The 16,908-nt window shown below is 37.3% G+C and overlaps 1 protein-coding gene across 1 annotated transcript; it reads right to left on the reverse strand.

Moving 5' to 3' along the window:
• Nucleotides 1–15,351: 15,351 nt before the first annotated feature.
• On the reverse strand, nt 15,352–16,653 carry LOC149236926 (uncharacterized). Its single transcript, XM_089369076.1, has one exon. The coding sequence runs from the start codon at nt 16,651–16,653 to the stop codon at nt 15,352–15,354; it is 1,302 nt and encodes a 433-aa protein (XP_089225202.1).
• Nucleotides 16,654–16,908: the final 255 nt, after the last annotated feature.

Genomic DNA, 16,908 nt, shown 5'->3' on the forward strand with positions numbered 1-16,908 from the left:
CAGCTTCTATTTAAAAGCATCGGTGCTCTAATTGTTATGAGCACCGAGTTGATTGAATTCTTTTTTATTTTTTAAAATCAGGAAACATGTGCATAGCGGTGTTGTTATTTTTAGATGCATCGGTGTGTTTTTGTAGAAGAGCACTAATATGATAAAATTTTATTTTATTTATTTTTTCGCTGAAAACTGGTATGGGTATTATTTGAATGCCTTGGTCCTATTAGTTTTTTAAATGCATCAGCACATTTTGTTCTAATAAGCGCACCAATTGGGTTTAAAAGCTATCTAAAATATTAATTTAACATAAAATGGCATATTAATCTCAAATTATCATTTTGGATACATCCACATTAATTACAATAGTTCATAGTATACATTTTCCACTTAAAGTCACATTCTTCAAATTCCAATTTGTTCCATATTGCTGATCAAAGTCTTTCACGGAGTTCTCCATTTCCATCTCTAGTAAGTTCATATTTTATTTATATTTTGATTATCTAATTGATTTTTTTTTTAATCCATATCAATTTGAATAAAAATGTATCCAAATTTGCAAGAACCTTATTCAAAATCGAGTTTAGATGCAGAAAATATTCTCCATGTCAAAAATATTGGAATCTCTTATCAGAAGCAACATATCGCAAGCAGTTGGTAGATGAAAATGGACAACCTCTTCACCCTGCCAATTGGAACATGGCATCTTCCAGCTGCAATCATGAATCAACGATGGTAATAATTGTTTGGTATAATGTAATTTCAACAACACAAGCATTGACGTGCGTACTAATATCATTGATATTGTACTAATGACGTTTAATTTTTTTGAAATTAGGCTTCAAGTGATGATGAGCGACCCACCTACTATCTTCTGCAACATCCCACTATAATGTCAACTTGAGAGAAGGATACATTAAGGGCAAGAATCAGAGAGGAAGCACACAAAGAATGGTTGAGTCAACCATGTATTCAATTCCCACTACGTCCAAATTCACCAATTAGGAATGACTACAACAATAGTAGTTCTTCATCGCAAGTTGGCAATGAAGTCAACCAAATGGAGGTTGGTTTCGATGATTACTTACGGGAAATGACTGCCATGGAGAAATGTTGTTAGATGCATTCTAGAATGATGAACTACGGGATGATGCTCATACCATTGAAACCTTATTCGAAAGCCTGAAATCTGCTTCTGCCAACCCTCTCTTTGGACATGGTCACAAGTCAAAGTCTACTCAAATGGGGACAATGGTGTTGTTGTACAACATGAAATAAAATTCTGGCATGTCGAATGCATGTTTCTCGACAATATTAAGGTAATTGACCTGAATGATTGATCAAGTTCCTTATATTTTGTCACACAATCAAATTTAAAAATGGTTGATTTTATGAATGTTAAATATTAACATTGTACAATTATATTTTCCATCAACTGCAGGATATTCAAAGAAAAGGTTATTCTAAGTGATAATCTCTTGTCGGGTAGTTGTGAAGAGGTAAAGTAGTTGTTGAAAATATTGGGTGTTGAGTACATATCATATCATGCATATCCAAATGATTGTATTCTATATATAGGAGAATATGCAAAACAAATATATATGTTTGAAATGTGGGTATGAAAGGTACCATAATTCAAAAGAAAAGGGAAAATCGCATTGTCCTCCTCATAATATATTGAGGCACATTCTTATAATCCCAAAGGATTCTAAGACTATTCCATTGCAAAGAATAAATTATGTTGCAGGGATGGAATGCCTCACACAGAAGTGAGTTAGGAGTTATGTGAATCCCAATAGATTCAATAGCCATAAAGCATATAGAGGATACATGGCCTGAAAAGTTCAAGTATGAAGTATGCAATCTACAACTCAGCATGGCCATGGATGGCGCTAACCCATATTCCCTCCAAAACACCAACTATTTTGTTTGGCCTGTAGTAGTGATCAATAACAATACCCTGCCATGGTTGTCCATGAAAAATGAACATATTATGTTGGCTCTCATAGTCCCTAGTAGAAGACGAGTGAAGAACATGGATGTCTACTTACAACCATTGGTAGATGAATTCAAATAATTATGGGAAGGGGTACATGTGTACAATGTATAAAGACCCATTGCAACATAGAGGAGTTTTACGTTATATGGCATATGTGCTTACACCATACATGATTATCCAAGCTTGGGAGTTTTCTCTAGTAAATTACATTCTTTTTTATTTGTTTAGTAGCAATATCATTTTGCATATTAGTTTAATTTGTTGCAATGGCTCATATATTCATGGTCGCTAATGTGTCAACTTGTATACAATAATTTCGCGGGTCTTGTAACAAAAAGGTATCATGGATGTAAATTTTGTGTAGCTTCTCTTAAGGCTAGGTGGTGCAACCACCTATGAAATCTAATGTGTGACCTCTCCATGTTATTCTTTCCAGAAGAACACCTTTATAGAAGAGAAACATCTGTTTTCACTAGTAGACCAAAGAGAGCCCAAAGGTCTGCAATAATGACACCAGTTTGCAGAAATGTTCGATTCAAATGGGGATCCTATGCTCAATGATCTATAATTATTCGACACCTGTGTTGGAGAAATTTCCCATTGGGATGAAAAGAAAATTTGGCTTTTATGAGCTCCCATATTGGGAACATCTTAAGATTTCCCACTTCCTAGATCTCATGCATATATTTAAAAATGTTTCATCTTGTTTATGGAGGCACATCTCATTGAAATAAAGTGACAGTGACATTGGTTGTTAGGAGAGATCTTATTTCTTCAAAAAATAAAAAGAAACAGTGGCCAAGACGAGAAACTAGAAGAGAGGTTAGTCCCTCTTGGTCTTTTAAAGAAGGTGATGTCCCATGTATTTTAAAGAAAGATGGTTTTTCTTTGGCAAAGGAAGTTATAATGAGTGTGAGGGTGCCTTCTTTATATGGCTCTTCACTATGGTGCATCTTCACTGTGGAAGACCATTTTTCGAGGTTGAAATCGCATGACTAAAAACAAGCTTTTATTATTTTTATTTTTATGTAGTGGGATATTTTATAATTAATTTTTTATTTAATGTACTATAATTTACTATGCAATGTAATTATCCTCTACTCGTGTGAGGGTGTGTGAACCATGACTTCACCCCAAGACCTACGATGTGCCATACCTAAATTATTTGCATTTTTACATTGGATCACTTCAAAGGAGACTCATATGGCTAGCATTCTACGGTGGCATCAAGACATAGTTGAGATTGTTTGTATTTTTGAGAAGGAGTTGCCACGAGTTTTATAGAAGGTTATGCTTTTGTATTAATAAATTGAATTTGGATGAGGTTGAATTAGTTGGGGTCGTTTCTTGTCATTGGATGTTATTATTAGAGAGGCATATCCTATGAGTCTTTCTATTATGTCAGTGAGTACATCAAGCATATCGAAAACACATCATGTACGAAAATTTGGGATGACGAAAGGGATGAAGACAAAAGAGAAGGGGAGATTTCCGAAATGAATCGAAAGAGGCGCATGATAAAGAGCAAGTGCAGGCTTATCATTTTCTCAAATTACTACACAATAACTATTCACACTGAACTTCATATTAATGCATATTTTGATCTCATAAGTACTATATATATATATATATATATATATATATTATTTTTTTTTTAATCATCAACGAATCCATAAATTGAAGGAATCAACAGATTCATTCTTTACAATATGAAAGCGATGCAACCGTGGGTCGCATTGTATGAAGAGAAGAGGAGGAAATGGGACAATGACATGAAATAATTAAAATGGTTGAATGGTAGAAGAGTGCCTTATCTTGATTATTTAAAAGAAAATATGCCAATGACATGCCCTAATAGTCAGGTTGTTGATCAAGTCAAAGATAAATACAATGCATCTAGTCATTACCCGGGTGCTGAAGAGGATGCGCTAAACATAAGGATTGGGTGCAACAAGTCGGTAACTATATTCTCTTTTTGTACATTTTTAACTTCATATTTCACCTTTGATTGTAACATATATATATATATATATATATATATATATATATATATATATATATATATATATATATAAAATTATGTTCGGGTTATTAGACACATGACACTACGATTTTTTCACTTTTTTAAAGGTGCATTTGTTTCCATCTATGTGGGCATATAGAGATCATTTTTACGTGGAGGATGCCGATGATAGATACATGACACAGAGATGTGGAGTGGAAGTTGTGTTCAACCAATCTAGTCTTGCTAGCCACCGCAATCAAAACCTAATGCAAGGGACATAGGGTTACGTTGGAAAGATGCAAGAGATCATTCAAGTGGAATTGTCTTCATTCCAATGTTTTATTTTTATGTGCAAGTGGTGGGACACCTTTGATCAGAATAATGTAAAGCAAGATCGCGATAATGAGATGATATATATCAACTCTATAAAGATGTGGCATGAAGCTAGAGAGCCTTATAAGCAAGATCGTGATAATGAGATGATATATATCAACTCTATAAAGATGTGGCATGAAGATAGAGAGCCTTATGTTTTCCCAAAACACTGCAAACATGTGTTTTTTTACCCAAATGTGTTGGATAGGGATTGGTGGTTCGTATTAAGACACGACCCTTGCCATTCGTTAATATTTATAACAACTCTTGCCAATTTAAATTAGACATTTCTCTCTCTAAAGATGAGGATTGATTATCTTAATAGGGATTCATTATTATTTATAACAACTCTTGCCAATTTAAATTAGACATTTCTCTTATCTTAAGATCGTATTAAGATTATTAAGGTGATGGCAATGGAGAGTGATATGTGCGTGTGTTATTTCATCATTTATATTATTGTTGTATTTTTTTTTGTCATTATTTCACTAATTATATTGTTTTTTTATTCGTCTTGTTGCCATTTTTAATATAATTGGTAAGATTCACAATTTTTTTTATTAAATGAAAAATGTATTTATTAATATAGAAACATAATTTTCTATTTAAAAAAAAAATTAAAAAATCATCAGTGCGCCCAAAAAACAGTTATGTATTGGATTCGACGCACTTTAAAACACAACCACATCGGATTTGACACATAATTGTTAGTTCACAAATTAAATTTTTGTACGATGCGTGACCCTTATGCACCGGTGTGCACATATAACATTTTAGCACTGATACGGAAAGTTCATGTTATCCAACGCACCGAGTTATAACTATATGTTTAAATATTATTTGTACGGTGCGTTTGCTAAATATGATCGCAATGGTGCAAGAGGAATATATCAAGTGCACCGAAATTGTGATGGTAATTAAGAGCCATTTGTTTGACTTTCAAATAGACATGGTGATGCACTTTTGTTTCCTATTTAGATTATGTGAAATAAATATATATTTTTTATGTATTTATAACTAAATTATTTAAAGTAGACATGTCTTTATCATTGTGAACATGATGTAATATTAGGTGGGAGAAATGCGAAAAACATAAATTTTAGTAACTATATCATGATAAGTATGTAGAAAAATAATATTTTTGAGTTGTTCATTAAGAAATGATCAAACACATTATTTGTCAAAAATTTAAATCTAATATACTCTCATTTTGTATTATTTAACTCATATTTATTATTAGAAAGAGTTAAATTTAAACCAATACAATTTCAAATAAAGAACCAAAATTGCATCAAAATGTTATTTCTTTATTACTAATAAAAAATTCAGTTGCCTTTTTAACATAAAACTTTAAATAGAGCAAATCCCCAACTACAAGTAACTTCACATGAAGCCTTATGTTACATTTCTTTATCCTCATCTTTAGAGAGAGAAATGTCTAATTTAAATTGGCAAGAGTTGTTATAAATATTAAATTTAAATTGCTTGAAAATCTAATAACTTTAGTATTAAATTAAATTTTATAAAAATAGGTTTTTTTAGTTATATTAAAATCTAAATTAATTGCGTCGAGAACGCTCTACAACTCAGTATGGGAGAGATGTTGTCATGTAATGTTACATTTAAAAATAGTAAAATAATAATTTAAATTAACAAATTAAAAATAGTAATAACAAAAGAAATTAATGTTGGTCATAATTACAATACTTCAATTTACACCTTAATCTTATATAATTTTATATAGAGATATAAAGTAATTAAAAAAAAAACTTTTATTATGAGGAAGAAATGTAATGAGTTAAAAAAAATATAATTTACTTTTTACTACAAGGAAGAAATGTAATTTTTTCACATGACAAGAAATATTATTATTGATATTACATTATGTGTAATTCATTCTATGTTCCATTTATATGTGATATTTAAAACAAAAATATATTTATGACAAAAAAAAATTACTTACAGCGATAAGAAAAATGTTTCAATGTCCATATTAAATAACATAATTGTATAGATACTTTATATAGAGAAAAGTAAAGTAATTAAAATTGATTTATTTATTTATTTATTTTTTTCACTTTAGTGAGAAAGATTAAGAGAATTCTTATTCCATTAATAATTTCTTTCTAATTCAATGCATGGGGGGTATTTGTAAATTTTTCGATGTTTAATATGGATTTGATATGTGATATTTTAGAAAATATTAATAATAAAAATAATTAAATGTGTACATACAGAAAAAAAACAGAAAAAAATAAAATAAAAAATAAAAAAATTATGAAGGGACATATTTTAACATTTTAATGTGAAGAACATAAATTATAACTAAAATATTTCAATGCGAACTACATATATATTATTCTTAGATCCATTTTAACTCCCTCATGGTGCTTGGTAGATCGAGAGTTAAGATGGATCTAGGCTGGAGGTTATAAATATTTGTGATTTAAGTTTTTTAAATTTAACAATAGATTGAATTTTATAAATCAGCTGCAGGTTATAAATATTTGTGATTTAAGTTTTTTAAATTTAACAATAGATTGAATTTTATAAATCAATATTGAATTAGTTAAATTGTATTTTTGAATAATTTATTAAAAATAATATTTTATATGAAAAATTGAATGAGTTACACATTTCATCTTATTAAGAACTAACTAAATTATCTTACCATAGAAAAATATTTATCGTAATTTTACAATCATAGTTCCAACCATACTAAACTTTGTAATTTATAAAAATATCTTTGCATTTTTTTAAAGTAAGTCATTTTGCATGCAATTTCATATATAAAATATTATGTATAAAAGATCTAGGTGGCTCTCGAAACACTTAGTGTTCAAAAAAGGCTCAAGAAAAGCTCAAAAATCAAAGTTTCTGGATTATCATGAAACTAGGGTCAAATCGAAGAGCTCATCACAAGTTTTTCATTAGCACAAACAACACCTCACCTCAATCCGACATTGTATGCAAAACTTATGGTCAATCAAAGCTTTGATCAGCTAAGACCCTTGGCTAAAGTTAGCGAAGCGCCAACTAAATTTGGAATCCTGACCAAATCTGGCAAAGATGCTAAATTTGGCACAAATTAACGAGGTAACAATTTGGCACTTTACGGTGATGGTTTCCGGCAGCCAGAAGTGGCAAAATTGTTGCCTACTTAATTTTTCTAATGACCCCAAATTTTTGGCCAACAAATTTTGTCCATATTTTTTGAAAAAAAAGAAACCTAAAAAAAATTAAAATTGGCCAACGACCCAACAAATTACTACGACCAACCATCTGTCGACAATGTATGCTTAAAAATTCATGGCAAGTTTTTTTTTTTTTAAACTCATATTTGCCACAAGAGAACAAGGGCATGAAACCCAATGAGGAGGTGGAACCTTGAGCGGGCACAAAAACCAAGGAGCAAAACCTTGGCGCAGGGAAATATGCAAATAATCTAAAAGATTTCCTAAGGGCCAAATTTTGATAGTTTCAAAACCAGGCCGAATTTATACTCATTTTACTCAATTTTTCCCAAGGAGCACAATGGTGAAGTCAGATTTGTCATCTAGGAAACATATCTTTAGCCAACTTGCAAAGAAGAATCTTTGTGGAATCATGAAGAATCTAAAAGATTCCTTAAGGGCCAAATTTTGATTGTTTCAGAACCATGCCGACTTTATACTCATTTTACTTAGTTTTTCACAAGGAGAACAATAGTGAAGTCATATTTGTTACTTTAGCAACATATCTTCAATCAATGTGTAGAGAGGAATCTTTGTGGAATCATGAGGAATCTAAAAGATTCCCTAAGGGCTAAATTTTGACAGTTTCAGATCCAAACCGAATTTATATTCATTTTATTTAGGCTTTCGCAAGAAGCGCAATGGTGAAGTCAGATTTGTCATCTGAGAAGCAAAATTCCAGTCAACCAACGAGAAGGAATCTTTGAGATTCCTGAGGATCCATATTTTGATGGTGTCATGAAGGGGTCGACTTTATAGTCATTTGACATGAATACGTGCCACGAATTCAATGGTGCATTCCATTTATTCAACAGAGTTATGCATTTTCAGAGCATCCTTGGAAGTGGAGGTATATGATGTAGTGATGTGATGTCTTTCTTTTGATTTGCTGAGATGATAATTTTGATGTTGAGATCCTTATTTACCATTCTGTTGGAGGATACTTGTATGTCACTTCGTGTGATAATTTAATATCTTATCATGCTAAAGGAGGACCCATATGAGTGAGAGTTCCTATAGGAGAACGCATCGTGGACAGACATGCCACTCTTGTTAAGGGAGTTTATCCTTGTAGTGACAAAGAATGCACCATGTACTCATCATCATCTTGTATCATTTAATGAAGTGACCTCCCCACTCTTGACACTGGGCCCAGAGACGTAACCCACACTAGGTGAATTCCATTATCAAGTTGTTTGTGTTATTTGATTTGATGGTTGCCATTATGTTTCCTCTTCTTTAAAATATGCACGTGCTTTTTCATACTATTTCACATACAATTCTGCTAATGTCATAGAAGTAAAATATCTTGGTTAATTCCAGTAGCAGAGAGAATCTAGATCAATTTTGGTATCATAGCGGCCTTCTCGCTCATGTGAATGAAAACCAGAAATTGAACGTTCAGCAAGAAAATAAAATATAGGATGACAGAGATCTCTACGAGTCCTTCTACAAGATAACCAGCATGGTAGATATAATGTATGCATATTATGAGGAGAAAATGGAAAGAGAGGAACATGAGAAAGAAAGAGAAGAGCACGATGCTCCATCTACCTCCTCGGGTGAACATCCTTTTCCTTCATCATTTTCTCATCATTCAAATGAAGAGATCAATCAGAACCTTCAAGTAGAGAATATTGAGTTAAGGAGACTTCTATAAGAAGAAAAATAAGAGAAGCAGAGATTGGAGCTTCAGTTACAAGCCACAGAAGAGGCCATGGAAAATTTGAAGCGCAACGAAGGTGTAGCGAAGCCATCATCACCTACTTCAGAATCGACAATTGAGGTAAACAGTGTTGGTAGTTCTTCAGTTTCATTTTCACATGATGATGATGATTTGGGGTCTTTTGAACAACGCACTACAAGCATTGGTTCAAGATTATTGGAAAATATGGGATATGAAGGCAAGGGCCTAGGAGCTAATGGGAAAGGCATTGTGAATCCCATCCAAGTGGTGGAATTATCACGACATGCAGAATTAGGCTATGTCATAAAGGAAGAGACGGGAAAATTTTCATGTAACAAGTCCAAGACAATGAAGAATGTTGAGAGTAGCTCACGAGCCTCCAATGATCATGATTTTAGGTCATTTCCAAATGGAAGTGAGTATTCCAAAGAGAGAGCCAAAGAAAGGTATAAGAAGTATCATTATTCTAAAGTTCATTTTGATTACAAGGATATTGTTAATGATGAGAAAAAATCATGGTGCAGAAAACCATGTAGTTTCTGTGGCTTGTATAACCATGAGGTTGCCGAGTTCTAGAGGAGAATGGCGGCAAGAAGGATTTAACAACCTTGGTCAAAAATCCATGTAATAAAAGTTAATAAAGGAAAAATATTTACCAAGTTCATGGGACACGTATTCCAAACTGAATGTTGGGAAAAAAAATAGTCATGGAGATCACATGTGGTTAATTAATGGCTAAGGAAATTGGCAAAGACAATGGAAAAGGCTTTGGAAAGACAAAATGGCATTTTGACACATTAATTTAAATAATGGAAATTAGGAGAAAAGGGAGGTGAAAGGTCACAGGTTTCATGTGAGGAGGAAAATAATGGAAAATGAAGAAAATAGAGGCTTAATTAATAAAAAGGCTTCTGAGGATTAGTGCACAGACTTTTGTAAGTTCATTTTTGGAGCTATCTCTCTATTCTCTCTCTCATACTCTTGGACACAGAGTTTTCTCGAAGAACTCTTGGAGGAGTGTGGAATACTTGGAGCTTTGGAGCAAGAAGGCAAATGAAGAGTAGGAAAGTGCAAGAGGACATCGAGATAAACAACTTGAATGGGTTTTTCTTGCAGGTATTGGGTCGCGTGTATGTTTTCGTCACTAGTTTTAGCATGCATGGCATATGCATGTGGTTTATTGGTCATGATCCATTATTGGCATGGATAATTCCCTGGATTAACAATGGATTTTCCTAACCTTTCCATTTCCTAGATAACCATTGTGTTGTGGGTTCATTTCTTTATTTTCCTAGTTGGTTCTCATGTTTCCTTTATCTTGGGTTGAGTTCTAGTTCCTAGAGCCTTGGTTGGACAAATACTCTAGATCCAATTGGTGGGTTGAGTTACTAATCCTGGAGCCTTGGTTAGACAAACATTCTCGATCTCAGTGGAAACTGTGGGTTGATTTACTAGCCCTGTAGAGACCAAACTGGTGATGGTTTGTGATGTCTGACCATGAGGTGGAATCACTATTTGATGGATTGAGTTGGTTTGGCCTCTGGAAGCCCTAGCTAGTTTTGATTTATGTGTTTTATGATATCCCACATTCATGCTTGGAATATGGCACGGGGTTGCCTAGCTGAAGAGAGATTTGACTCGGCCATGTCTATGGTCTCGACCCTGGTTGGCTTTTGCATCATTAATATGAGGTTATTTCACCTTGTTATTTCATGATTATTGTATTGGTTTATATGTGAATTATATGGTTGTTTTTTTTTTTTTTCTAAATAAGACTGAACTATTATATTACAGCAAGAGAAAAATTACATTAGTGGTATTACAACAGGGTCGAGGCCCTGTAGAACATGTCCTGGGACGAACAGTTAGCTCGAGAGAATGCATACCAGAATTACAAAAATGGAACCCAGAGTGATACTCCTGTAGCCGACACACGGACTGAAGCAGAAGGAGATTGAAACAACAGAAACACATAGAGAACATCGACCCCATGACAGAGATAACAGATAACCGACACCATAACAGAGATGGACAGAGATACATAGTAGCAGACACATATAAGATCGCGAAGGGAGTTGACAGAGAGAAAAATTCGTGCAGAGGAACCTGGAGAGCAAGCCGGGCAAGCTAATATTCTTCCGTAGTCTGCGGTTCATCCTCCTTCTTGTAGCAGGGAGGCTGGAGTATTGCCTTACCAGTATTGTGTTGCACTGGCTCACTCGGGCCGGCTCCAGGATCAAGAACAAGCCTCAGCATGTCAATGGCAGGAAATTCCATTTCCACTGTGGGAACAATCCCAGGAATACGCGGAGGGTTGACTCGAGGGGCTTCCTCTTCTTCCCACGAATTACTACAGTGCTCCACTGAAACTGTAATGAAGAAAGTGGAATTGGATAAATTGCATGGAAGACGATATCTTACCATAGGGTGTTCAGTATGTCCACATTCCATTCTTGCTGGAGGTTCCACCATTCTTCCTCTGCCCGGAGGCCTTCCCCTCGGTCTTCTGCGTTCAGAAGATTCCTCAATTGAGGAAGAGGGCGAAAGGGCTCTTCCACTGAAGCTACCCCGTCGACTGGTTCCCCTCTGACGTTCCGGCTGCATATTGGAAATGGACGGGTGGCGAGTGTAAGGCAGGTTCGCAACTCCTCCAATCTCCCTCTGAATTGGATTATCCCTCTGAACTGGATACCCAATCCCCCAACCAGAATGCGGAAGGCGGGTTCGCAACACCTCCAATCTCCTTGGATCACACCCAAACTGCCCGTAAACTCTCCAATTGCCCAAGTCGACGGCCTCTGGACCCTCACAGTCGCTCTCAGAGCCTGGCAGAGAGCCGAAACAATGAGCCTCCGCCACTTCCTTCAAGATCAGAACAGGAGCAATCGAAAAATGCGGGGGAATGTCTGAAACCATCCGGCTATAAAGCGCCATGTTACCTTTCTCAATGCAAGCAATGAATGCCGAAGAGATGTCGCTGCAGTAAACCTTAACTGCATACCTTAAATGCTGCACGCCTGAACGTTTATGGCTTGTCCTCCTGAGATACGTGGCTTGTCTGGGCGGCCAGATGCCCTGCAGACAAGCCATGAGCCCTATGTTTCTAAAAACCACCCGCATCCGGGGGGGAGAGATCCTTTTGCACCAAAGTGATGCAGTCCTTTTTGAGTTGATCATCTTCAACTGTGTCCAGGGGACCTGAAAAGTAAGTTAATGTCTGAGAGACTCCTTGGTTAGCCAATCTATCGGCTACCTGATTTGCTGTTCTTCGCACATGCTGAAAGGTGATGCTATGTGGATTTGTAAGCTTAGCTTCCAATGATTCCAACCTGCTCAAAAGTCTCCAGCTGGTTGCTACTTTGTCCGCTGTTGTTCCTGCTTGGATTTTCTTGGCTGCATTGATTAAGATGAGAGAATCACCTTCAACCTCAAGTGGAAAGAAGCTGTGCTGCTCTGCAAAACAGAACCCTTGCCAAAGTCCTTCCATTTCCGCTACATTATTAGTATCTTTGCCTAGAAATCCATAATAAATATGCATGGGTGCGCCTGTGTGACTTCTTATGATTCCTCCATAGCCTGCCGGACCAGGATTACCCTTTGCTGCTCCATCAAAGTTGAGCTTGAAAGAGTTGAGAGCTGGTGGGGCCCAAGAGGTCGGGGAGGTGGAGCTGCAGGGGGGACGTGTAATGACCTTTGCAAAGGTTGAGAGGTCAAGATTCCATTCTTTAAATATTTCCCTTTCGTGTTGCACTTCCGGCATATCAGTGTCAAACCAGGTTCTTATGGCTAAGGTTTCCTGGATATTTTTTTTGTATATAAGCCACAGAGCGTCTATAGTCCGGGAAGTACTGTTGAAGATGCGTGAGTTACGCTCTTTCCAGAGGAGCCAGTACAGAAAACCTGGAATGAGATCCCATAAAGTGTTGAGGAGTTGGCTTCGGAATGGGTTCTTGTCCCAGTTCCTAATATTGTCCGTTACATCCTCACCCCTTGGTGCTGTTCTTTTGTTGCAGTATTCCACCTTCTCCCAGAGCTGCTGTGCTAGAGGACAGGACTCCATTAGATGGTTGATTGTCTCAGTATGAAGATTACAATTTGGGCATCTATAGGGCCCAATGAATCCTCTTTTTATCAGGTTATCCCAAGTAAGTATCAGTCTTTTACTGAGCAGCCATAGGAATGTTGAAATTTTGGGCCAAAGCCCTGGAAGCCAAACTCGTGCCCAAATTTGGTCTTGATTCCCTTGGTTGTTTGAGTAACGCAGCTGATGTGCTTCTTTGGTGGTGAATGTGCCTTTGTGCTTGTGACCCCATCTGAGCTTGTCCTGTTGGTTGGAGTAGCGTATTCTGCGTTGTGTGAGTTCCTGGTCCAAGTCGGAGTATGTTTCTCCTGCCCAGTCCCTTTGCCAGCTGTTTACAGGTCTCCATGTTCGGTAGTCTTGTTGCTGCGTTTGCTGCCAGAATTGTTGCACCTGAATCAGGTTTTCTTGCTGCAAATACGAGTGCCAAAGTGGCATCTGGAATAGATTTGCCAGTTTGGGAAGCTGCTGCCACGAATCCTCCCAGAACTTGGCGGACGTGCCAGAGTGTATTTCCCAAAAACTGTGTTCCTGTATGAAACTACTGTGTATCTTAGCTGCATTCCAGATTGGAGAGCCTTGGGCGCTGGGGTTGATTCTTATTAGATCTTGCCATTGACTTCCCATAGCATACTTTGCTTGCCATAAGCGGGCCCAAGGTGAATGAGGCTTGGAGAGCCAGTTCCACCACAGACGGGCTCCCATAGTATTGTTACTTTGAAGTGGATCTCGAAGCCCGAGTCCACCCTCTGTTTTGAGTTTACACACATCTTTCCAATTCACAAGGACCCATTTTCGATTCCTGCCTGTGGATCCCCAAAGGAAATTGCGTTGTAAGTTGTGGATAGCTTTGAGTACCCATTTTGGAGCTGCCAGGGTGGAGAAGAGGTACAGCGGCATAGCTTGAAGGACAGACTTAATCAAGACCAATCTACCTGCCATGTTGAGAGCCCGAAAGGTCCACGAAGAAAGTTTTGATTCTAACTTGTCAAGGAGGGATCTCCATGAAGCGTTTTTAATGGCTGAAGCTGAGAGGGGTGCTCCTAGATATTTAGAAGGCAGATGGGAAATGGTGAATCCCAAGATTCTGGCAATGTTCCTTTGAGTGGAGGGAGGGGTGTTGAAAAAGAAGAGCTGCGACTTGGAGGCATTGATGGAGGTACCAGAGGCATCAGAGTATAGGGAGAGGAGCGATTTAAACATAGAGGCTTCTTTTGAGGAAGGATGGCCAAATAACATGGTGTCATCCATGAATTGTTGATGGGACAGCGGGTTGAGACCATGAAGAGAAATGCCTTTAAGCTTGTGAGAGGCTATAGCTGCTTTGAGTAATCCGCTGAGACCCTCAGCCATTAGAACAAAGAGAAAAGGAGAGAGAGGGTCCCCTTGTCTTATGCCTCGGGAGGGCCGAAAGGGGGAAGAGGGAGATCCATTCAAAAGAAATGAAAAACTAGGGGAAGTAATAAGATTCATTATCCACCTGGTCCAAGTTGCACTGAATCCAAAGGCTAGAAGCATTTTTTGAATGAATTTCCAACTTAGCTTATCAAAAGCTTTGGAAAGGTCTAGTTTTAGAATCATACCTGGTTTCTTGAGAATCTTTAAAGAGTGTATGACCTCATTTGATAGTATGATGTCGTCCATAATCTGCCGACCTTCCACAGATCCGGTCTATTCTGGAGATATGAGCAGGGGTAAGAGAGGTTTGAGCCTGTTTGCAATAACCTTTGAAATTAGCTTGTATATGACATTGTAGAGTGCGATAGGTCTAAAGTTTTCCGGCCTATTGGGTCCTTCACCTTTAGGAACTAGAGCTAGAAAGGTGGTATTGAGAGACGGGAGGATCCAATGCATACTTCGGGATTCTTCAACCAAATTCCATACTTCAGTCTTGATGAGGTCCCAGAATTCGTGGAAAAAATTGGCTATGAAGCCATCAGGACCCGGCGCTTTTCCATCCTTGAGTTGGGCAATGGCTTCTTAAACTTCTTGCAGGGTAGTGGGCTGGAGCAATCTATTGTTGTGATCTTCAGTTATGATGCTTGGAATGTGCTGTGTGATGGCCCGAATTGCTGCTTCCCTGTTCTCAATGGGCTCTGTTAAGATTTCTTTAAAATATCCTGTGAACTCCTTCTCCATATCCTCATGCTTTTCAATCCTATCGCCTTGTTGGTTATTGATGAACGCTACATTATTATGCATTCGCCTTTGAATGGTGGTCTTGTGTAAGAATTTTGTACTCTTCGCCCCTTCTTTGAGCCAGTTGATTCTCGATTTTTGCCGCCAGAGTATTTCTTCTTGCTTCCTGCGTTCTTCGATTTGGTTCCAAAGTTCCTGTTCCTGTTGAGCTTGTTCTTCTGTTCTGGCATGGAGAATTAGATTTTGTTGGAGTTTGCTCATTTGCTGCTCTAATTGGGAACGCTTTTCCTGAATGTTGCCAAAACTTGTGCGATTCCAGACTTTGAGGACAGATTTCAGATTTTTTAGTTTTTGTTGGAATTGATACATTTTGGCCCCCTGCAGCGGAATGTAGGCTACCCAAGCATCGCTGACTACCTTTATGAAAGTGGCGTTTGTGAGCCAGAACGCTTCAAATCTGAAGGGTCTGTTGCATTGATTGCCTGGTCTGGACCATTGAAGCAAAATTGGCCAGTGATCAAACCCACTGTGGGGCAGGATAGACGCATGGAAGTCCCCGCCTAGATGGATTGCATTGTCAGTAAGAAAGAATCTGTCAAGACGGGAGGCTATGTGTTGAATGCCTCGTCGCTTGTTTGTCCATGTGAAGATTCCATTAGAGGTAGGGATGTCCATGAGGTGATTGGTTTGAATGAAATCTTTGAGGCTTTCACTATCACTGTCAAGTCCGATTCGGCCTCCCTGTTTCTCTGTCATAGAAGTTATTATATTGAAGTCACCACCCCCGATCCATAGTGGGAATTGTCTGTTTTCATTGAGAAGTGCGAGTGTTTCCAGAAGTTCTATTTTTTGCTGAACTAATTGAGGAAAATAAACATTTGTGAGATGACCATGTATACCAGTGCCCACGAGGTGGAAGGAGGCTTGAATGAGATGGAGAGTGGCGTGGAAGTCATATAATGTAATGATCTGGGGGTTCCGTAGAATAGCTAGACCACCTGAGGCTCCGGAGGCATCCACAGAAATGGCCCTGCTTCCCGCCCAGATTTTGCCCCGGATTCGTTCAATAGCATCTGTGTTGCTTTTGGTTTCTTGTAGAAAAACTATGGTAGGTTTTTCTTGCTGTATCAAATGTTTGATCATTCTGTGTTTTGAGGGACTGTTGAGTCCTCTCACATTCCATGATATTAACTTCATGGAAACTGTGATTTGGGTTTGTAAAACTTTGTCAACTTAGGGAATTGCCCTGATTCCATAAGTATTTCACCTATTGCTATGGTGCGCTGGAGTTCAGTCTTTCGTCCCCTTTTCTTGAGATCCTTGAGTAACTTTTTTCCATCCCATGGACTGCCTCCCTGGATGCCCAGGCTTTTATTATGCTGCACCTTAGCTAGGACT

This window comes from Pinus tabuliformis, chromosome 8 (genome assembly GCF_031772625.1).
Source record: "Pinus tabuliformis cultivar Carrire ecotype Pingquan chromosome 8, CPIR1, whole genome shotgun sequence".
NCBI lineage: Eukaryota > Viridiplantae > Streptophyta > Pinopsida > Pinales > Pinaceae > Pinus > Pinus tabuliformis.

Excerpts from the sequence above, each read along its gene's own strand:
- LOC149236926 (XM_089369076.1), bottom strand. The coding sequence starts at position 16,653 with ATGATCAAACATTTGATACAGCAAGAAAAACCTACCATAGTTTTTCTA.